This window comes from Elephas maximus, chromosome 3 (genome assembly GCF_024166365.1).
Source record: "Elephas maximus indicus isolate mEleMax1 chromosome 3, mEleMax1 primary haplotype, whole genome shotgun sequence".
Classification (NCBI taxonomy): domain Eukaryota; kingdom Metazoa; phylum Chordata; class Mammalia; order Proboscidea; family Elephantidae; genus Elephas; species Elephas maximus.
In genome coordinates, this window is record NC_064821.1 from 2572845 (window position 1) to 2595486 (window position 22642).

The window sequence follows — 22642 nt, forward strand, 5'->3', positions numbered from 1 at the left end:
CATCCTAGCATGGCGCTTCATCTGGCCATTGCCATGAATTGGGGGCCCCAGGTGGGCGATGCTCCTCCCACCGTGGTGATGTACCCTAAGCCTGTGCTCCTGAATTGCCTCTGGCATAGTGGTTAAGAGGCCAGGCTCGTAACCAAGAAGGTCAGTTCGAATCCACCAGCCGCTCCTTTGATACCCTATGTGGCAGTTCTGCTCCACCCTAAAGGGTCGCTATGAATCAGAAGTGACTCGACGGCAGTGGGTACTTGGCCCCTGGCGTTGGTTTGGATACTTTGGTGGTTGTGGGTAGTTCTTATGTGTGTATGTATAACCTCATTTTTATGTAATTTCAGAAACAGAGGAGGGAAGGAAGCGGGCACAGAACACCCTTTGCTCAGCTGCACTGACTATGCAGTTTGCCCCCTTTCCCCTCTTCTCCTCTTCTTACACATGTGCACGCTGACACACACATGTGCACACACTCACGGACTTCGTGAACCATTGTTTTTATAACGATCAGTACAAAGCTGCTTCCTGCGAGGCGGAAGTTGAAAATGTCCAAATGTCCACCTTCTCCATCATCTCTGACGTCAGCCTCTCCCCCTCGCATTGGCCACAGCATCTCACAGGACGCGCGTACTTAGAGTTAGGTGGTTTACTGGGGGAGTAACGGCACACGTCGGGATCGGGATCACCTTATGAGGGATAGGAACAGCCGAGGGCACAGTTTTGATCAGGGCGGCTTCTCGCCCTCTGCTGGGGCCTTGCTGCCAGCAGGCCCTGCTTGGGTCCTTCTTGGGCAAGTGTTAACTCTTAGCTCCATGGGTCAGAAGCTCCACCGCAGCCATCTATCGCTGGTCTCCTGGTTCCTGCCACCTCGTGCCGCCATCTCTCACTGTATTCTGTTTTAGAATGCCTCTCTCTCTCTCTCTTTTTCTGGTTCCCTTTAAGCCTAGCAGGATGGCAAAGCTGACCAGTCTCCTCACAAGTGTTCCATGCACCTTATTTGCATGGTTCTACCTCCACAAGGGTGCCACATACCCTATTTACATTATCAGGAAGCTATCCAGTCCCCTTGGGCTGCAAGCACCTTATTTGCATAGTCCCACCCAGTATTTTGGGGGGAGTTGCAGACTATGGCTAAACCAAAACCAAACCCAGTGCCATCGGGTCGATTCCGACTCATAGCGACCGTACAGGACAGAGTAGAACTGCCCCATAGAGTTTCCAAGGAGCACCTGGGGGATTCGAACTGCTGGCCCTTTGGTTAGCAGCTGTAGCACTTAACCACTATGCCACCAGGGTTTCCAGACTATGGCTAGAAGGGCCATATTAAGTAATTCCGTGCACTACCCGTACACATCTTTTTTCAGAACCTTCCAGAGTAAGTGGGTGACACCTGGCCCTTCACCCTGTCTTATTTATTTTTGTCATTGTTAGGTGCCGTCAAGTCAGTTCTGACTCACAGTGTCCCCATGTACAGCAGAACAAAGCACTGCCTGGTTCTGCAGTCGTTGCCTCACAGTTGTTGCTGCTGTAACAGAAATATCATGAGTGGATGACTTTAACAATCAGAAATTTGTTCTCCAACAATTCAGGAGGCCAGAAGTCCAATTTAGGGTTCCAGCTCCAGGGGAAACGTTTTCTCTTTGTTAGCTCATGGGGAAGGTCCTTGTCATTAGCCTTTCCCTGGGTTTGGGGGTCTCAGTGGACATGCTCCCCTCCTAGATCTTCTTTCTTGGTGGTAGTAGGTCCCCTGCCTCTGCTCACTTCTCTCCTTTTACCTCTTGTAAGATAAGAGATGATGCAGGGCGCACCCCAGGGAAGCTGCCCTTATGTGGGGTCGGGGGTGTTGCATCACATCAGATGATATCACAGGGGATGGTTACATCGATACACAACTGCCAAACCACTGAGAATCGGGCCCGGCCACGTCGACACTTACTTTGGTGGGGACACCGTTCAATCCATGGCAGCCCCTGATCACCTCCTGGAGTGTTTCCCACGCCCAGGAGTGTCCCTCCTTGACCACAGCCCTGTGCAGAATCGGAGGACTTGGCACTGACACAGTGTCCCCCTCCCTGCCCGTGCTCACACCGTGCGACCATCTCAGGGATGCCCCCACTGCTGCACCTCGTGGCACTGTGCTGGGCTTCACGTCCCCCTACTACTTTCACCAGGACAGTGGCCGTCCTTGCCTTTCAGGGCCTGGGCACTTGGAGGGCTAGGTGCCTTAGAGCGTACCCCTGGAGTGGGTCTTTACGGTGCTGCCTGTGCGGCAAGCCCGCCCAATGCCACCTGCGGTTGATTGGGGTGCTGTGTGTCTGGGAGGAACCCCCAGTGCAGGGTTATGTCCTCTGTACAGCGTCTCGGGAGGCATCCAGCGTCCATGGTCCCATCATGGGGATGTCCACCTTGGTCCCGAGGTTCCGAGGCGCCTGCTGGTTCCTTGGCTGCCATTTTGGTTGATGATTGATTGAGGGGAGCTACCTTGCATCTCTGCATGCACCCTGCTCCCAGGCTACTGTTGAACATGTGACGCTGGGAGCAGTGAGGGTGCTGCAGCTGATGGACCATCTCCAGGCAGGTCTAGAGCAGCCTCAGGCTGACACGCGGTGGTCTGGGCCCGTTCCTCTGTGTCATGGGAGGCTGCATGCCCCGCACCCTCCCAGAGGGACAGTGAGGGGCCGGAGCATCCACGGTCTCAAGTGGTCAGGGCCTGCCCTCTGGTAGAGCGTGACTCTGAGCGAGCCCTTGGGCAGAGGCGGCGCCTCTCTGTCCTTGGGGCATACGTGGGTGGGGGGGGGGTCAGGAGCCCACAGGCTGCCCTGGCAGGGCCACCTCTCCATCTCTGTTCGGTCCACAGGAGAAGAACACCCAGCTGCTGGGCGCAGCGCGCCAGCTCTTCAGCCACTGCCAGGCCCAGAAGGAGGAAATCAAACGGCTCTTCCAGCAGAAGCTGGATGAGGTGGGTTCGGGCCTGGGTAGGTCCAGAAACCGCCACCTGCCGGCGTCCCCTCCCTACACCCCAGTTCTGCCCCTCTACACCCCAAGCCCAGGGAAATGCTCACCCCTGGCCGCCACACGTCCCTGTGTGTTCCCCAGCTGGGTGTGAAGGCGCTGACCTACAACGACCTGATCCAAGCGCAGAAGGAGATCTCAGCGCACAACCAGCAGCTGAAGGAGCAGACGGAGCAGCTGGAGAAGGACAACCGCGCATTGCGGGGACAGAGCCTGCAGCTGGTGCGTGCCCAGGGGGCGAGAACGCAGACGGGAGGGTGGACAGGCCATGCCGATCTGTCCAGGAGTTCTGGGCCCAGATCAGGCGAAGGACTAGGGTGCCCCTCGTCTCTGACGCCCTTGGCCTGCCTGCTTGGCTGGGCTGCGGAGATAAGTGCGGTCCCCCAGCTCCACAGCCTCTCTGGTCTGCAGCCAGAGGGTCTGGAAGCTTCCCACCTAGCCTCTGTGTTCTGAGGCTCACTCTTGGGACTCTCAGAGCCTCCTTTAGCTGCAGGTGCTCACCGGGTCAGCCAGGGCCACTTTGTAGTGTCCTTGGGAGCCTTCCCGGGAGGCGTGCCAGGTGACCTCTCTTCTGACCCCTTATACCCACCCACCCCGTGGGCTGGCCTGTTGACAAGTCACCAGAGACCCAAGTCACACAGGGCCCGATGGGCTGCGTCCAGCACAGGCCATTCTGGACCTGGCCCCAAGTTCAGGAGTGCAGGGATGCCTCTTGTGTCTTTGTCATGGGCTGTAGACTGTATCGGGGACAATAGGTTCCTCCTCGCTCTGGGTCCTCAGCCTCCCAGAAGTGAGGCTACCTGACACAGGAGCACAGGCCCTGACAGGGGTAGCCCTAGATAACCCCCTGGATCGGAGTGCAGTGCTGGGGGCTGTCCTCTGCGCTGTACTGCAGCGTGGGCTCCTCCCATCCTCTCCCAACCACGAGTGTGCCCTGGGGAGGGTGCCAGACCAGGGACTCACTGCAGCACTTGTACCCCCCGCCCCGGCAGCTTAAGGCACGGTGTGAGGAGCTGAAGCTGGACTGGCCCACCCTGTCCCTGGAGAAGCTGCTGAAGGAGAAGCAGGCCCTGAAGAGCCAGATCTCTGAGAAACAGAGGCGCTGCCTGGAGCTGCAGGTGGGGCAGGCTTTGCCAGGCCCGATGGCATGTGTTAGAAATGCACTGAGCTGTGTCTGTGGCCTTGTTCAAAGTCTCTTTCCTGTGAGGACAGGTTGTTAGTTTTAGGGGTTGTCATGGTAGGAACATCCTAGAAGGCTCCCTCTTCCAACCCTTGGACCGAGGTGATAGGACGAGTGAGCACATTGTGTTTGTGACCACCAGGGTGTGTTTGTCCTGCTCTTGTCATAGTTCAGAAGGGATTAGGTTTAGGAGGCCCTTAGTGATGGACCTTGTTAACATGACAAAAGAAAACTCTATTTCCAGACAGGGACGCGTGCACAAGCCAGGGCTTGGGGCTTCCACACATAACGTGGGGGACAGTTCAGTCTGTGTCCCTGCGTCTCCTGAGCCACAGGCTATTTTCCAGAACATCTTTTCATGTCAGTGGATGGCCACCTACAAAGCGTGTGGTTTTACCTGGGTGTCAGGCTGCCTGGCCACCCGTGTGTGACAGCTAGCTCTTGCAGCCTTCCCACTGCAGCAGCCAGCCTGGGTGTGCCTCCCTGGGTGGCGCTCAAGCCCTGGCCTCTCCCCCCAGATCAGCATCGTGGAGCTGGAGAAGAGCCAGCGGCAGCAGGAGCTGCTACAGCTCAAGTCCTCCGTGCCAGCGGACGACGCCCTGGCTGTGCACCTGCGCGGGAAAGGCGTGCTGAGCCGGGAGCCAGAGCCTGACCCTGGCCGCCTCCACCTGGAGCTCGACTGTGCCAAGTTCTCGCTGCCCCCCTTCAGCAGCCTGAGCCCGGAGCTCTCCATGAACGGCCACGCGGCCGGCTACGAGCTGTACAGCACGCTCAGCCGACCCGCGTCCAAGCAGAACACCCCACAGTACCTGGCCTCAGCCCTGGACCAGGAGGTGGTGCCCTGTACACCCAGCCATGGGGGCCGGCCGCGGCTGGACAAGCTGGCCAGCCTGGCCCTGCCCGACTACACTCGGCTCTCTCCAGCCAAGATCGTACTGAGGCGTCACCTGAGCCAGGACCCCGCGGCCAACGGAAAGGTGGCCACCAGTGAGCTGCACCCACGGTAAGTGCCAGGCCGGCATGGGGTGAGCACTTGCTCTGACGCCCAGGCCCGGGGTGACCATGCTTCTCTTCCAGTGCGGAGCATGCCAAGGAGAATGGCCTCACCCGTCAGAGCCCCGGCATCTCCAGCAGCATCACATTGAGTCCGCAAGACCCTCAGCCTGTGTCCCCCGTGGCCTTACAGATGACAGGGGAGAAGGGCAGTGAGAAGGTGAGGGGTTGGAGCCTCTAGGCCATGCATGGGTTCTCTGTGGTGGAGGGGGGGCGGCAGTGGGGTGGCAGCCAGCAGAGCCAGGGAGGCCAATACTCTGGGGTGCCTGGCTAGGGCCTTAACGGGTGGTGTTCTCGGAGGCAGAAAGGGGGGCAGGTGTATTCACGTGCTTTAAGGAGGTGGGCTGAAGAAGTGCGGGGAAGGTACAATGGGGAGAACTTGGTGATTAGAGGGAGCAGGGCCATGCAGGGTAGTGGTCCACCAGGCTAGGAGGTCAGGAGGAGGAGCAGGGCTGGGGGTGGGCAGGGCGGTGGGTCACTTTCTGACGTACCCAGAAACAGATATCCCCAAGGCCCTGATTAACACGGCGGGTGGGAGCTGGTGGTACGACAGAGGAGTCCTCAACCCCTGTGTGGGCTCCAGCCAGGGCTCCACTCCATGGGGTCACCCAGGGATGCTGTCGCTCTTGATGTGTGGGCCGTGGCCGGAGGGGTACCATCAGTGGAGGGGGCTGCACGGTCCTGGGGCTGGGGTCTTCGTGGCACATGTGGCTGCCCAGGCTGGGCCTGTGACGACCGGGGTATGCCGCAGGGCTTGAAGGAGCGCCCCTATGGCAGCAGTAGTGAGACCATCACCAGCCTGCCTGTCAGCATCCCGCTCAGCACCGTGCAGCCCAACAAGCTCCCAGTCAGCATCCCTCTGGCCAGCGTGGTGTTGCCCAGCCGTGCAGAGCGAGTGGTGAGTGTTACCCGGAAGGCCTGCCACGGCCACACGCTGCACAGAACTCCCCCGGCTCCCACCTTGAAGCCCAGTCTCCCTTCTGCTCAAAGCAGCCATTGTCCCAAGGCTGGTGCAATGCTCTGACCCACTTCCGTTCTCCCCCAGCGTGTGGGGTTACTGAGCTGGGGTTCCCATGCCATACAGTCCACCATGTTCCAGTGCTGCAGCTGTGACTACTGCCTGGTTACAGAGCATCCCAGCCCCTGGAAGGACGCCCCGCCCACCTGCAGTTACTACCGCTCCCCTCCTCCTGTGCACTGGCCCTGTGTGGTGCTGTGACCCAGGCGCCTGTCTTCAGCTGCTCTACAGCCCCGCCCGCTGGTGTCCTCTCCCCCAGGCCTTCTCCAGCTCCACCTCTGCCCAGCCACTGATAGAGTGAACCTTTGAGACCCAAGACAGACACCCATCCCTCCGCTGCTCAGAGCCTTTCAGTAGCTCCCCCGACGTGCAGACCCCCAAGCAGGCCCTAGAGGACCCTACGTGGGGGGCCACCGGTGACACCTCTCTCCTTGTCTCCCGGCGCTCAGGCCCCTGCTGTCCCACCAACCCCACCAGTCTCCCACCTCAGGCCCTCCCATTATTTGGCTTCTGCTGGAAGCTGCCCTCCATAGACCGTTCCCTGGTACCACGCATGTCCCGAGGCCCGGTGACGCCGTGTGTTGTTTTCCCTCCACAGAGGAGCACGCCAAGCCCCGTGCACCAGAGCCGAGACCCCTCCTCTACGCTCGACAAGCAGATCGGTGCTAACCCTCACAGCGGTGCGAGCAGTGCTGCCGGAAGTAGAGGCCTGGCCCTGGCCCCCGCAGGTACGGGTGCCTGCTCTCTGCCCCAGGGTCTGGGACTCTGGGACCCTGGGACCCTGGCCATCCTTACACTGTATTCTAACCTGGCTGAAGCTCATCGGTGTGTGAAGCTCTATCTGCATTTTGTGGCACCCCCGCTCCTCACCGCCACTCCCCCCAGCTGTGAGCGCTGTGGCTCTGAGACCCTGTCAGTTCTTGCTTAGAAAGCTGCAGCTCTCAACCGGCCTGTGTAGTGCCAGTACAGGCTTGTGTTTGCATAAACTTCCTGATAAGGGCCAGAGAACAAATCTTGTCAGCTTCTTGGGCCAAATGGTTTCCCGTAACTACTCAGCCCCATAGATGGTACGATTGTGTATTTATAAAAACAGGCGGGGGCTCGATTTGGTCTCTAGGCCCTGCTTTGCCAGCTCTTATGTTAACGCAGGGAGTGTTGGCGAGGCCAGTGCCGGTAGCTGGTGGCCTGAGCTTCAAGGTGAGCAGGAGCGGGGGGCTCTGCTGCCCGCCTCTGCCCCGGCTCCCATACTCTTGCCCTTCCCCTTGTGACCCTGGAGCTGTCCACTTCGCTGGTGTGTTTTCTGAGCTCAGTTTCACTTCAAGCAAGATTGCACTAGAACCTTCTAAACCCACTCCAGGGACCCCTGTGGCTTTCCTGGCTCCTCCCTTGGGCAGCCCCGCCGCCACCACCACCACCACCACGAGAAAGGTGTCCCAAGCCTGGTTGGGCAGCTCTGTGACTCTGGCCCTGCACGGCCCGAAGTGGTGGGCCCAGGGCCTCCCTGAGATTTGTGTCCCCCTTCTTACAGGCTTCTCCTATGCCGGCTCGGTGGCCATCACTGGGGCCCTGGCGGGCAGCCCGGCAGCCCTCGCCCCCGGGGCTGAGCCAGCCACCTTGGACGAATCCTCGGGCTCAGGCAGCCTCCTTGCTGCCCTGGGCTCACGCAGCTCCACACCGCAGCACCCCACCCTACTGGCGCAGGCCCGCAGCTCTGGCCCGGCCTCTCCCGCCCATCAGCTCTCAGCCAGCCCCCGGCTTGGGGGACCTTCCCAGGGCACACTCTCCGATGCTGCTGGCAAGAGCGACCTGCCCTGCGATGCAGGCTTCTCAGACCCTGAGAGCGAGGCCAAGCGCAGGATTGTTTTCACCATTGCAGCCGGCTCAGGGGGTGCACGGCCATCCCCCTCCAGCAAGCACAGCCCCCTGGCCACCAGCGCCCGTGGGGACGGTGGGCAGGGCCACGGGCAGGACAGCCGAAAGCGAGGCCGCAGGAAGCGCTCATCGGCAGGCACCCCCAGCCTGAGCTCAGGAGTGTCCCCCAAGCGCCGGGCCCCACCATCTGTTGCTGGACTCTTCACACAGTCCTCGGGGTCCCCCCTGAACCTCAACTCCATGGTGAGGCGGGGCTGGGGAGGGTGGGTCCTGGGGATGCTGCTGGTGGAGGCTGGCAGGGGAAGTGACCGGGGTTGTGGGGGCCCCCAAGAGCCACCCTGGGGCCACACCTGGGGACCTGCTGGTGCCCAGAGGCATAGCCCCTATATTTACAGCCTGGGAGCAGGTGGGGTGATGCTGGACACAGGAGCGGGGGCAGAGGGAGAGCTGGGACACACGCACAGCCACTGGGGTTCCGTTCTTTTGGGACGACTTGCTGTTTGTCTGCTCCCGCAGGTCAACAACATCAACCAGCCCCTGGAGATCACGGCCATCTCGTCCCCTGAGAGCTCCCTGAAGAGCTCGCCGGTCCCCTACCAGGACCATGACCAGCCGCCCGTGCTCAAGAAGGAGAAGCCGCTGGGCCAAACCAATGGGGCACACTACTCGCCGCTGACGTCGGACGACGAGCAGGGCTCCGAGGATGAGCCCGGCAGCGCCAGGCCAGCAGGGGGCACGGGGCGGGCACGTAGCAGGGAGGGCCCTCCCAGTCAGGCAGTTACCCTCCCACAGGGCAGGGACACATACCTGTGCCCTGGCCCGGGCCTCAGAGGGAGGGACCCTGGAGCAGACAGTTTCCAAACTTCAAGTTTTATCTTCACTGCCCAGAAGCACTCTCCAGAAGCTCCAGGGAGTCCTCACGCCTTCCTCCCACTCAGCTCGCTCAGTCTCACTTTGGGGCTAGGCCGGAGCCAACTCCCCGTGAGCCCACTGCACATCAGCGGGCCCCAGGACACCCGGTCACTGGTTAGGAGGCAAAGAGACAGGCTGGAGAAGGCGGAGTTCATGGCCCAGCGGAACTTCCTGCCCAGTTTACTTGGTTGTAGAGAGCTGTTCCATTCTTTTGAACCGCTCTGTCGAGACGGAATCCATACACCACACCATTCACCCTTTTAAATTGTCTGACTCGGTAACTTTTAGTGCACTCAGTGTGTAACCGTCTCACAGTCTATTTCCAGAACATTCCGCCATCCTAGAAAGAAACCCCGAGCCCATCAGCAGTCAGCCCCTATTCTCCCCTCACCCAGTCCTGCCACCACTGATCCACTTCTTGTCTCTTTGGACTTGCCTGTTCTGGGTATTTCACATCAGTGGGGTCAGACACTGCATGGTAATTTGCATCTGGCTTCTGTCACTGGGCATCATGTTTTTGAGACTCATCCGCCTTGGAGTGTGTATCAGGACTTCATTTCTCTTTATGGCTGGATGATATTTTATTGTGGGGTAGACCACATTGTGTTCATCCATTCATCTGTCGATTGATGCTCAGGTTGTTTCTACCTGTTGGCTTCTGTGAACGTTGCATCTCTGCTTCCAAGTCTTGGGCAGATCCTAGCAGTGAGACTGCCAGGTCGTGTCCTAATATTTGTAGAGCTCTTTCAGCGTGGAAGTGGGTTTCAAACACTGATAACCTTTTTTTTTTTTTTCTTTCTTAATAGAATCGAGAGGAAAATTGCAACAATATCTTTAGAAAGCAAATCTCCCCCAAAAACCTTAGAAAATGGTGAGTAACACGTGGTTCCTGGCTGGCTGCTCCCTCGGGGACTCCCCAGAAGTGGCGTGGCTCAGCTGGCAGCGGTGGGGCCCCCAGGCCTGGGGTCCGCACCACTCAGCCATCTGCTTCTTACATGCTCTGTGTCCTGGCCAGCCAGAGTCCCCGCCCTGGCTTGGGAACCACACTGGGCTTCTAGAACCATCTCTGTCATGCTGTGTGTCCTGACCAGCCAGAGAGTCCTCGCCCCGTCTTGGGAACCACACTGGGCTCCTAGAACCATCTCCCGTCACGTAGCAGGGCCCAGGAACTCCTTGCCTTGTGTTCCCCAACAAGCAGCTGTTCCCAGGTGGAGGGGGCTGTGTGGTCCTGTCCTTAGGTGGGGCCGGTCTCCACATGCCACCTGCTCTCGTGTGCGTTGGCGTCACCACCCTGGGCACTTCTAGCTGTTCTGGGCGATGGTCTGAGTCTTGCGTCTAGTGAGACAGATCGTCTGCGTTTCTTTACATACACACCTGCTCCAAATGGCCATCCAACGCTCAAAATGACTGAACCCCACCTATTCCATGCTTTGCTGTCCTGAGATCTTGCCCCCCCGCCCCCCGGGGCGTTCTCTGACCTCAGTGCGTTTCGCTCAAATCGTCTGCCCCTGTCGACTGCCCTCTGTCCTCCCACCTGCCCTGCCATGGGCTCCATGATGTCCAAGGTGGGCATGCCTGTCAGTAGGTAGCTGGGGAGCCCTATGCGGTCAAGGGCGGTGCTGGCCCCGCTGGCCAGGGGCCTCATGCCTGCGCCCTCCCTCCCACCAGGTGGTGGCCTGGCCAGCAGGAAGCCGGCACCGGCCGGTGAGCCAGTCAACAGCAGCAAGTGGAAGTCCACATTCTCGCCCATCTCGGACATTGGCCTAGCCAAGTCGGCTGACAGCCCGCTGCAGGCCAGCTCCATGCTGAGCCAGAACTCCGTGTTTGCGTTTCGGCCCACCCTGGAGGAGTCTGGCGCCACCGATGCCAAGGGGGCTGCGCACCCCAGGAAGGGCTTCTCGGGCTCCCTGGCAGGGGCGGATGGGCCCAGCCTGAACACCAACCCCCCCAACGGGTTCGCCCTCAGCGGGGCCCTGGCCGCCGACCTTAGTTTACACAGCTTCAGCGATGGTGCTTCTCTTGCCCACAAGGCCCCTGAGGCAGCTGGGCTGAGCTTCCCCCCTCAGCGGGGCAAGGAGGCTGGCGCCCCAGAGGCCAACCCCTTCCTGAGCAAGCGGCCACTGGATGGACTGGGTGGCTTGAAGGGCGAGGCCAGCAAGGCCCGCGAGGCCGGCGACCTGGGCCCGGCCCTAGGCAGTGCCTCTGAGAAGGCTGCCCTGCCGCCCATCGGGAAGGCAGGCCGAGGCCGGGACCGCGAGCTTGACTTCACCCACGGCCATAACCTCTTCATCTCGGCTGCTGCTGTGCCCCCTGGGGGCCTCCTCAGCGGCCCGGGCCTGGCCCCGGCAGTGTCCTCCACGGGCACCCATGCCCCCTCCACTCAGACGCATCGCCCCTTCATGGGCAACTTCGCCCCCGGTGCACAGTTCGCCCTGGGCCCCATGTCCCTGCAGGCTAACCTGGGCTCAGTGGCAGGCTCATCTGTGCTGCAGTCCCTGTTCAGTGCTGTGCCGGCCGCTGCAGGCCTGGTGCATGTGTCATCTGCGGCCACCAGGCTCACCAACTCGCATGCCATGGGCACCTTCTCTTCCGGAGTCGCGGGCGGAACTGTCGGAGGTAGGCGAGGCGCGTTTCTTTGCCGGCGTCTTGTTGCCAGCACCTGGCCTTGGGGCTCCTCAGGCAGGCGCGGCCCCCCGCACTGTCTTCTGGAACCCCTCGAAAGGCAGACGTAACCACCATCTGCTCCGGTCTTCCCTCAAGAGTCCACTGTGGGGAGAGGCGGGGCTGGCCGCCCCGGCTTGCTTTCGTTTGTTTGACACTCGGGCGTGGCTGCCTTGTGGGCGGAACCTGAGCTGGTCAGGCTGGGCGTGGCAGCCATTCCTGCCCTCAGAGAGCCATGCATACCACGTAGCTGGGGCATTGCCTCCCCATGGAGGGGTTCTTGTTGAGAGTGACCGCCTGCGGGCTCTGTGGGAGACCTCATGAACTGACCTCGGGGAGAGCGAGTCTGCAGAGTGTCCCCAGGCACTGGCCACAGATGGTCCTGCTAGCCATGGTTCCGTGGGGGCGCACGGGCTCCGGACACTTGCAGCTAGGAGTGGTGGGGGCGGTGGGGCCTGCCTGCAGGCTCTTTTCGCCGGGATGTGGAGGGGTTGGAGAGAGGAGTATAGTCCTGGGAGCCTCCGTCCTGGCTGGGCCACCCGCCCATCCTCGGGGTGGGTGAGCCCGCAGGTAAGTGCGCTGTGGCTGCTGCTTGCTGCTCTGCCCTGCACAGGTGTTGCCCCCCAGCTGCTGGCCGTGCCCTGCTGCTGCGTGTCTGTGCGCGGTGTGCCTTTCTCCGCTTTGGCGGGACGTGCCCGCCTGTTGAAGCTGCGTTTTTCTCTCCTGTCTGCAGGTGTCTTTAACCACGCGGTGCCTTCTGCCTCTTCTCATCCGTTCGGAGCCAGTTTCGGCAGCGGGGCTGTCTGTGGCAGCGCGGCTGTCTGTGGCAGCGCCACGCTGAGCTTAGCCCCGCTGCAGGCGGTGGCCAGCACCTCCGCCGCTTCCTTTCAGGCCCCGTCCTCTGTCGAGACCCGGCCGCCCCTGCTGCCTCCTGCTCAGCACCTGGGCCGGCCTCCCCCACCACCTCCTCCTCTTCCGGTGCAGCCTGGCCTCCCACCCCCTCCGCCTAACACCGCCTTGCCTCCTCCCCCACCGCTGCTGGCACCTAACTCCGAGCCCGTGCTCCTGCAGAGCCTGGCGTCCCTCCCTGCTAACCATGCTTTCTTGCCCCCCGCCTCTGCTGCCTCCCTGCCGCCCGCTAACGCCTCTTTGTCTGTCAAGCTTGCTGCCCTGCCACACAAGGCTTCCCGCCCCTCCTTCACGGTCCACCGCCCGCCTCTGCCCCGGCTGGCCCTGGCGCAGGCTGCGCCCCTCCTCCCGCAGGCCAGCCCCGCCGCACCCTCCGCGGTCTGGGTTTCCCTTGGCATGCCGTCTCCTTATGCCGCGCACCTTTCGGGGGTTAAGCCGCGATAAAGAGCTTGCTTAGCTAGCCGTTGGTATTGTGTAAGGTAAGGCTAGAGCTGAAGGAGGTGCTTTTATGGGAAACCAGCCACCCTTCCTCCTGCAGGGTGCTGGTGGGCCATGGGGGGGCTTTCCGCTTAATCCGTCCGTTCTGAGAGGCGCAAAGGAACAAAGATAAAGCGCAGGGAGACCGGAGACAGCGTGCTTGGAAGGAGGGTGCCGTGTGATGAGAATCGAGCGTGGGGCCCAGCTCGGCCTGTGAGTCACTTCTGTGACATGGGGCTGGGGACGCACCATCTGCCAGTGCACTGATTCCACAGCAGGGTGGCCCCACTAGCTCTGGGTGGTGCCTTGGGCCATGGTGGGTAAGGCCGCCTGAGCTCCCAGAGAGTCCCGAGCTGTGCCATCACCCAGGAGAATGGGTGGGTGGGTTGGACCAGGCCACTGGACGTGTGTGCGGCTTTTGCCCGGTTCCATAGCCCACGGCGTGATGTTGCCAGCGCTGGGCTGGTGTGATAGGCTGGCTTTGTCCCCTTGACTGGGGCCTCTCTGGCTTGCTGCCTGCTAGTGCGTCACGGGGTCCCAGCAACAGAATGCGTTTGGCCACCTGGGCGCACAGGGCAGTGTGTGTGGGATCCGTGTTATAGATGAGGTCCCTGCGTCCAGGCACCTGGTGCCCAGGATGCGGGGCCAGTGGAGGCTACGGGACTGCGTTCTGCAGCTGCGGGCCAACCCCACGAGGCCTTGTGGCTGTGGCGCCTCGCAGGCTGCTGCTTGTGGTTTCAGGAACTCTGAGTGTGAAGGTCATGTCAGATCAGTGTCGAAGGCACCCGCCTTCAGGGACAGAGGACTAAGTGGAGACTGAGGGTTTTTTGACGACGTGAGGCCTTCGGGGGTCTGCATCCTGTGGCCTCATGCTCATGGAGCTCCGGCCGTTCCTCTGTGGGGCTGAGACAGTGCCTGTCACTGTGACGACCTTGTCCCCAGGAGGACACACCTGAGAAGCAGGTGCCGTGTGGGGGCACACCCACCCGCCTCAGGTGGTTGGCTCGGGTCCTGGCGAGCCCAGTGCCGCAGGGTGAGGGGTGTGTGAGAGCGTGAGTGCAGCCTGTGTTCTGCGACAGTGCAGTGAGGGTAGCCCAGCTGGGTCATCAGAGCGGGTCAGGCACAGGCAGTGCTGTGGTCCTGCTAGGAGAGCACTGTGGAGGGGAGGCCTATCCCCAGGGAACCGGGGAGTCTGGGGCAGAGGACTCTGAGCCTCAGGCATACCCATCCGCACCTACAGGTGGGCACAGGGGCACTGGGCCGGCACGAGGCTTTATTCTGCCTGCTGAGGGACGCTTGTGCTTCTCTTTTGTCACCATCCTGGGCTCCCTCGAACTGGACGGCGCCCTGTGAGAGCGTCCCGGCCTCTGTCGCACTCGGTTACAGCTTGTTGGGGTGGCCATTGCCTGAACACCCTGAGAACAGCAATGGGCTAGGAACCGGGGGTGGGCGAGGTCTAGGGCCAGCGCCCCTCATGCCTGCCCACTTCTGCTCCCAGGAGGCGGTGCCAGAGCTTCTCTGCCTGTGCACCAGGCACGGGGACTTGTGGACCTTAGACTGTTCCTCAGATGGCAGGGCCAGACCCCTGGGCTTCCGCCCAGCGTGGTGACCAGAGGGGAAAGGGGCCATGTGCTCAGTGCTGGCTGATGGCTTCTGTAGACACCCTGACCCCACTGGCTGCCATCTGGCGTCCTGGGGCCGGGGCTGACCTGTGCCACTCTCTCCCGCTGCCCGGCCCGCAGGTAACTAGGACTTCTACCTCAGCCGCACGACTATGCAAGGACGGTGTGGACCAACGCGTGCTGCCCCGGTGCTTGCGGCCGCAGGGCCACCACTGGACCGCGGAGGCGACAGGATGGAGAAGCTACTGTGAACCGCCGTGCGCCGCCGGGCCCGGGAGCCGCTCCGCGTGCGCGTGGATAGTTTTAGATAAAGTATTTATCGTTTTTTAAAAAGTCAAAGCAACTCGGACCTATTTTATTCCATCTAAGTCGTCCAAGGCAACTCGCTCAGAAATGTAAATGTCTATATAAGAAGATATCTATAGAGGCGCCTACGAAAGGACCGCCCGTCGCGGCGCCGCCCGCCTGGCCCGGTGCTATCTCGTCGTCGGCAGGCTGCGCCGCCTCCCGCTCTCCTGGTGCTGACTCTGGAGGCCGACCCGCTCCTGTCCGCCCCCAACACACCACATGCGCCTCCCCGCCGAGCTGTCCGTGTGTCACAGGCATGCCAGCTCGTGCGCGGAGGGGCGCTCACGCATATCAGCCTTCCCTAGAGAGGCCTCCCTCCCCAAGAATGTTCTTGCCCGAGTGTCAGACCCAGACCGTCCTGGGGCCCTGTGTCCCTGCAGCCTCCCCATCCCGTCACTGTGAACGCTGCCCGACGAGACGGCTGCCCTCGGGCATGTGGACAGGGCGCGGGGCAGCCAGGCCCTGGGTCCTGCCCGGCAAGGCGGGACGGTCCCCCAGAGCCTGTCCCGAGGGGCGGCTGTCCGGGAGGTCTGACGCGCGCTCCCCAGCTCGCTCGGCCTCTGTAACAAGTGCATTTACTTTCCTACCCTTGGCTTTTGTCCGGCTCGTGCTGCTGGGCGCGTGGGGAGCTGGCGGTGTGCTGCTCAGGACGCAGGGCAGGGTGGCCGTGTGGGCCTGGCGTTTGTACAGGAGAGAGTCACGCTGACCCGTGACTGTATTTTGTAGAAATGGGATGAAAGTTTATAATTTTCATAGACTCAATTTCATTTATTTTTAGATTGTATAATGCACAGTAAACTTTAAAAAAAAAAAAAAAAAAGGAAGGAAAGAGAAGTGGGGTGAGGGGGGAAAAAACGAACCTTATTTATTCAAATGCACAGATGGCGCTGGCTGGGCCAGTCTGGGGCCCAGACCATGGCCGCTGCCTGCACGGCAGCAGACAGACAGGTCCCATGTCCACGAGAGACGGGTGGAGCCCTGCTGCCCTAGACGCCATCCCAGCCAGCACCCCTGTAATCAGCCTCGTCTCGTTGGTGCTTGAGTGGACGCTGGGGTTTGAGTGGATGTGTTGGTGCGGACTTGGAGGGGACTATCCCGGGTGCTTCCTGAGGGATCAGTGAGCTTCTCCGGTCCCTCGGAACCCTCTGAGCAGTGTGTCTGAACTGTCTAGAAACCAACATCCCTGGCAGGTGGCAGCCAAAGCCCCCGACCCTGTCATCAAGAGGACGGGTGCCAGGTGCACAGACAGGGTGGGTCCGGAGAGCCCCCAACCCTGGACAGCAGGAGGCAGGTGGACAGATGAGGTGGCCCAGCACATGGCCTAGGAAGCACCCCATCCTTGCTGCTTAATAGCCCAAGACCCCGGTCAGCAGGAGGCAGGTGGACAGGTGGGGGTGGCCCGGCACATGGCCAAGGGACAGGGGAACACCCCGCCCTCCAAGTGCCTGCTTGTCCCAGGGCAGCATTCTCAAAGATCCCAGGGGTGCCTTCCTCCTGAAGGTGGGGCTCAGGTTTTGGGTTCTGTTTGTTTGTGGAAAAGCCTGTGCTCACCCACCCACTCAATACCAGTGCAGACAGACTAGCCATGGACGTGGGGAAGGTTTTCCGCCCCTGGTCCTGATTCCCCAGGGTGGGGCGGGGCAGGTGCTCTGGGGCCATGTGCCCCCTCCCACCCTGACACCCACAGCTGCCTCAGCCTCTAACCCCACCCCCCAGCAACAGTCACTGGGACATGAAGATGGTGCTCTCGACTTGTTTTTGAAACTCGGCTGTCCTTTTTCAACCTTCCCCCTTCTTGCGTTGGTGCTTAGCTAGTAGGTGCTGCCTCCCTGCTCCAGCCCTCAGCGCCACCTTGTTCGGCCCTACGCGAGGTCCCCGTGTCATCCGGGAGCAGAGGCGTCCGCCTCTCCTCCCTGCAGAGAGAGGTCCCAGCAGTGCGAGGCTCTAGGCTAAAAAAAATTGTCCACACTGCCCAAGAAGTCCAGCACCCCACCTGCCCGAGGGCACATGGCCAGGCAGGGTGTGGGGCACCCCTGAAAGGCGATAGTCTATCCTTATGCGACCAGCCTGGACAGATACTTGAGTCTGGGGAGGGCCCACAGACTGGGCACTTGTGAGCCTATGCGGGTCAGCATCGATCCACCAGGGACCCTCGCATGTGAGAGCACACCCCTTAGCTACCTGTGTGCCAGCCAGGGCTGCACGTGACACTAGATACTTCTCCCGGATTCGGCCAATGCCGCCAAAATGCCCTTTACCCTCAGCGAGCTCCAGGGGCAGCTGGGAGAAGGTGGTGCAGGGAAAGGCAGTGGGTTGAGGCCTTGAGCCTGGCTTCTTCTGGCAGCTCTAGGTCGGGACTCGGTGCTGCTGCTGGCTCGTGGGCAACTTCAGGGGAACGAGTTGGTTGCCAAGTTGCTTTTGCTCAGGAATCGGTTAGCCAAACTCCCAAAGGCCTGTGCGACCTTGACCGCTTGGCCGTCACAGACCCCCTCCTGGACCTGCAGTGGGTGCCCGCTGCAGGAACCAGCCTCACCCTGGCCGTGGCCCGGCCGTGAGTCGTGATTTACTAAGGTTGCTGCACCTTGATTTATCCACGCTGTGGGTCACCCCTCTGCTCGGGCCTCCGTAGGGATAGTGCTTGCTCACTGCCACCTTCCTCTCGTCCCGACCTTTCTGTGACTGCCAGAAATGCGGCTTTGCCCTGTGTTCAAGTCTGTCCCATTGAGCCCCTGGGCCGGCCTCCGTGCATCGCCACCTCTAGACGCTGCAATAAAGATACTTGTTTCCACTCAAATGGGTCCTGTGGTCATGTTTCTTCTGTGTCTTGGGTGGGGGGGAGGGGGCGCATGGGCAGGTGCTGTGACCATCCCCAGGCCATCTGTGCCCAGAAGCACTTTGAGAGCAGTGGCTGCTGTGATTCTGGAGGGGGCCGACTCCCACTTCTAAGGGCTTTCACCCGTTTAGGCCAGGCCCACCGGATAAACTCCCTTGACCCCCAGCGCCCCCTCATTCTCATCACTGCTGCCCAGCGGAATAAAAGGTATGTTTTTTATCTCAACCGGAGCACACAAGTGAGGGTGGCCTTGTCCAGCTCCACCCAGAAGTGTGGCCACACGGCACCGCCCCCGTCAGCAGAAGTGAGTTCACATTGGGGCAGGCGTTGGTGTCTCCACGCCCTTCACAGCTTCACAGTCTGACTACATTCAGCCCCTCCAGGGGTCAGCTGGGGGCGGGGCGGCCCACCACCACAAAGTGGATGCTCGTTCCCAGCATCCTACAGCAGCAGTGGCCCCAAAAGTTGGCCAATCCACGTGCGTTCCTCCATAAAGCCAGCCCTGCACCCCACCCGGCCCTGGGGGAAAGAAAACACCTCCCCCCCCAAACCCAGCCTACATGGGCGGGGAAGGGGGGGGACCCAGGGACAAGGGCTCATCCAGCCCCAAGCAGGGGCCTTGCCAGTCCATAGGCTCATGCCTTCAAGCTGCTTAGCTGAAACCGGGCCCCCTCAGAGATGCTGAACTGCTCCAGGGGATCCTGGGAGGGGCGCGAGGGCAGGAGTGGTGACCTCCGGGCCCAGAGGACCCTGCCGCCACCCGTCTGCCCCGCACAAACCTTGCGTGTCGTCTTCTGGCAAGTTCCTCCAGATGAACTCGTAGTTGGGGAGACAGCGGAGGTGAGTGGTCACTGGCTGTATGGTGGTCGCCCAGCCCCCGTGGACCCCCTGCCCCGCCAATGCCCCACCACCTGCTCCCTCACCTGGCCCGGCACAGTGCCTCGATCCGCTCCTGACACTGCTACTCACTGCAGAACTGAAAGTGGTACTTCTGTGTCATCCATGGAGCCTGCAAGGGGGTGGGGGGTGCGACCCTCTCTGTCCCACTGGCCACAGGCCTCAGATTCCTGCTGACACTGTCCACACTCTCACCACTCCCCAGGCCCTGGCCAGTCCTGCCACTTCCCGCCGGCATCATCTGTGCTTCCCAACCCACTTGCCATGCTACAACCTGCCACTCAAGGGACTCGAGGCACAGTCCCAAGGCCAGAGAGCCCAGGGCCCCAGGTGACCCCCACAGCCAGTCTCCACTGACTCCAGCATTTTGGGAAACCCACCTTCCACACCTCACGGCCTTCCTCGTGGGCCCTCACCTGTCTGAAATGGCAGCCCCCTCTAGGCAGCCCATCTGAATCACTCACCTCCTACAAACCACACTGAACTGGACACATGGGTCCTGGTCTCCATCTCCGCCTGCAGACTTGGACCTCAAGAAGAGGGCCCAGGAGAGGGGCAGGTACCGAGGCATCCCAAGAGAGCAATGCCTAACCCAAGCAAAACTGGAGGTTATGGTGGCCTTTGGGGGAGGGGCTTGGGTGCCGGGTGGTTCCTCCCCACTGTCATCCCCCCACTACCCCAACAGCCCAAGTCTAGCCTGGGCCCACCGGAGGGTAAAGTCGGGCAAGTCCACTGGGGAGGAGACCTGCCTGCAACGCCTCAGAAGATGGACAGGTGGTGTGCCACCCAGAAGCATGACCTTGAGCTGCCGGGGACAACGCCCTCTTGTTTCTGGGGAGCAGTGGGACAGATGGAGCCTCAGGCGCCTGGGGAGGGGTCAACCTGGACCTCTGCATGTCAGTGCTGGGGACTGGCTGGCCTTGCCACCAGCCCCACTCACTGATGGAGAAGCCGCTGGGCTCTTCTGGGGTGACTTGGCAGTGCTCCAGTACCAGCACTCCAGTGGGCTGGAGACACACTAAGGAGCAGATAGGGGTGCAGTTTCCCCTTCTCCAGGGTGCTTGGCCTCCAAATAGGATTCAATCTACAGGTGTAGGGGTTAGGAGTCCAGGGCATATTCTGGGGAGACACAATTCCATCCATAATAGTTACTCAATTCTTAGCAGCGGCTACTAGTTTTGGAACAGTCTAGGGACAGACTAGACATAAAAAGCAAAGATGTCACTCTAAGGACTAAGGTGCACCTGACCCAAGCCATGGTGTTTTCAGTAGTCTCATATGCATGCGAAAGCTGGGCAATGAATACGAAGGGCCAAAGAAGAAATGATGCCTTTGAATTACGGTGTTGGTGAAGAATATTGAATACACCGTGGACTGCCAAAAAACAAATCTGTCTTTCAAGAAGCACAGCCAGAATGCTCCTTAGAAGCAAGCATGGTGAGACTTCATCTCATATGCTTTGGACATGGTATCAGGAGGGGCCGGTCCCTGGAGAAGAACATCATGCTTGGCAGAGTACAGGGTCAGCGGAAAAGAGGAAGACCCTCAACGAGGTGAATGGACACAGTGGCTGCAACAATGGGCTCAAGCATAACAACGATTGTGAAGGTGGTGTGGGACTGGGCAGTGTTTCGTTCTGTTGTACATGGGGTTGCTATGAGTCAGAACCGAGTCCATAGCGCCTAACAACAACAAAGAGAGGGAAAGGTGGAGCCCTGGTGGCACAGTGGTTAAGAGCTCTGCTGCTAACCAAAAGGTCAGCAGTTCAAATCCACCAGCCACTCCTTGGAAACCCTGTGGGGGCAGTTTGACTCTGTCCTGTAGGCTGGCTATGAGTTAGAATTGCCTCAACTGTAAAGAAATGAAGAACTACTGTGCGAACTGCCCGGTTAGAATTGCTTGCTAATGGGAATGACCCAAACTACTCTGGACAACCAATGAAGGGAACATAGGAAGAAGGGAAAAGAAATGTCCTTACCGAAAGCAGCCAGGACTTTTGAAGAGTGATTATAGAAAGTGACTTCCAAAGATACAGGAATTGCAGGAACAAAGGAATAAGGAAAGTCCAGAAATCTAGGCACTGACGAGTGGCTCGCAATGCACAGATGTAGGGAATCTCTGAGTTGGGAACTGGTGATAGCAGTGATGCTTGTTGTGTCATTTCCTCGGGTTGACGGTATTGCGAGTCAGCCTTGTTCCTGTTCCTACTTCTCTGTGGTTCCCATATGGATAGATCCTCTGACTGAGGGACACGCTTTCCTGTTTTACCTGATTCTCCTGTAAACCCACTGGGGAGAGAACTGCTGTGAGACTTGAAGGCTTTTCTATTCTGTACACCAGACAGAGTCTGCGGAGCATGCCTTGGGGAAAGAAAAGTCCCCTGATTGGGTTACCAGGTGCCTTCCGAAAGAAAAGCAAGAGAGTGGCAGTAGCACACTGTGCTTGGGGGAAAGGCAACCTGTTATGGATTGGATTTTGCCCCTCTCCCCCAAAAATGTGAGCCAACTCGACTAGGCCAGTATCGTGTGATTTTTCACCATTTTGGGATCCAATGTGATTATCCTATGTGTTGTAAATCCTATCTCTATAAGGTTTTTTTTTTTTTTTTTTTTTATATAAGGTTAATGAGGCGGGATTAGAGGCAGTTAAGTTAATGACCCAGGACTCAATGAACAAGATTTGGTTGTATCTTGAGTCAATCTCTTTTGAGATAAAAAAGAGAGAAGCAAGCAGAGAGATGGGGACCTCCTACCACCATGAAAGCAGAGCTGAGAGTAGACGGCATCCTTAGGACCTGGGATCCCTGTGCTGAGATGCTCCTAGATCAGTGAAGGTTGATGACAAACACCTTCCTCCAGATCCAGCAGAGACAGAGAAAGCCTTCCCCTGGAGCTGGCACCGTGAATTCAGATTTCTAACCTCCTAGACTGTGAGAGAATATAATGCTGTTTCATAAAACCAGTGGTATTTCCAGTGTAGCAGTGCTAGATGACTGAGCACCCCAGGCTGAAATGTTCATTTTGGGCCTCATGGAACGATAATACTGAGTTAATCTGAGATATAGAGCCAATCCCCCACGTCTCTGTCAGTTCGTCATACTGTGGGGGCTTGTGTGTTGCTGTGATGCTGGAAGCTATGCCACCTGTATTCAGGTACCAGCAGGGTTACCCATGGAGGACAGGTTTCAGCTGAGCTTCCAGACTAAGACACACTAGGAGGAAGGACCCAGCAGTCTACTTCTGAAAAGCATTAGCCAGGAATAGCAGCGGAACATTGTCTGATACAGTTCTGGAAGATGAGACCCCAGGTTGGAAGGCACTCAAAAGATGACTGGGAAAGAGCTGCCTCCTCAAAGTAGAGTCAACCTTAATGATGTGGATGGAGTAAAGCTTTTGGGACCTTCATTTGCTGATGTGGCACGACTCAAAATGAGAAGAAACAGCTGCAAACATCCATTAATAATCGGAACCTGGAATGTACAAAGTATGAATCTAGGAAAATTGGAAATTGTGAAAAATGAAATGGAACACAAAGATTGATACCCTAGGCATTAGTGAGCTGAAATGGACTGGTATTGGCCATTTTGAATCAGACAATCATATAGTCTACTATGCTGGGAATGACAACTTGAAGAGGAATGGTATTGCATTCATCGTCAAAAAGAACATTTCAGGATCTATCCTGAAGTACAACGCTGTCAGCGATAGGATAATATCAATACACCTACAAGGAAGACCAGTTAATACAACTATTATTCAAATTTACACACCAACCACTAGGGCCAAAGATGAAGAAATAGAAGATTTTTATCAGCTGCTGCAGTCTGAAATTGATCGAACATGCAATCGAGA

The 22642-nt window shown here is 59.2% G+C and overlaps 1 protein-coding gene across 7 annotated transcripts in view; it reads left to right on the plus strand.

The window, feature by feature from the left end:
* DOT1L (DOT1 like histone lysine methyltransferase) overlaps positions 1-17854 on the plus strand; it is a 70272-nt gene extending 52418 nt beyond the window's left edge. For 6 of the 7 annotated variants that reach the window (XM_049876222.1, XM_049876218.1, XM_049876220.1 and 3 more), the window contains 12 exons: positions 2855-2956; positions 3094-3231; positions 4002-4127; positions 4708-5192; positions 5267-5402; positions 5994-6140; positions 6859-6988; positions 7789-8375; positions 8649-8854; positions 9851-9915; positions 10713-11660; positions 14834-17854. In XM_049876222.1, the coding sequence (XP_049732179.1) occupies positions 2855-2956; positions 3094-3231; positions 4002-4127; positions 4708-5192; positions 5267-5402; positions 5994-6140; positions 6859-6988; positions 7789-8375; positions 8649-8854; positions 9851-9915; positions 10713-11660; positions 14834-14841 (3078 nt within the window). In that variant the 3' untranslated portion in view covers positions 14842-17854. Of the gene's footprint in view, positions 1-2854; positions 2957-3093; positions 3232-4001; positions 4128-4707; positions 5193-5266; positions 5403-5993; positions 6141-6858; positions 6989-7788; positions 8376-8648; positions 8855-9850; positions 9916-10712; positions 11661-12438 lie in introns of all 7 variants that reach the window. The other variant, XM_049876224.1, reaches the window with a different exon arrangement.
* Positions 17855-22642: the final 4788 nt, after the last annotated feature.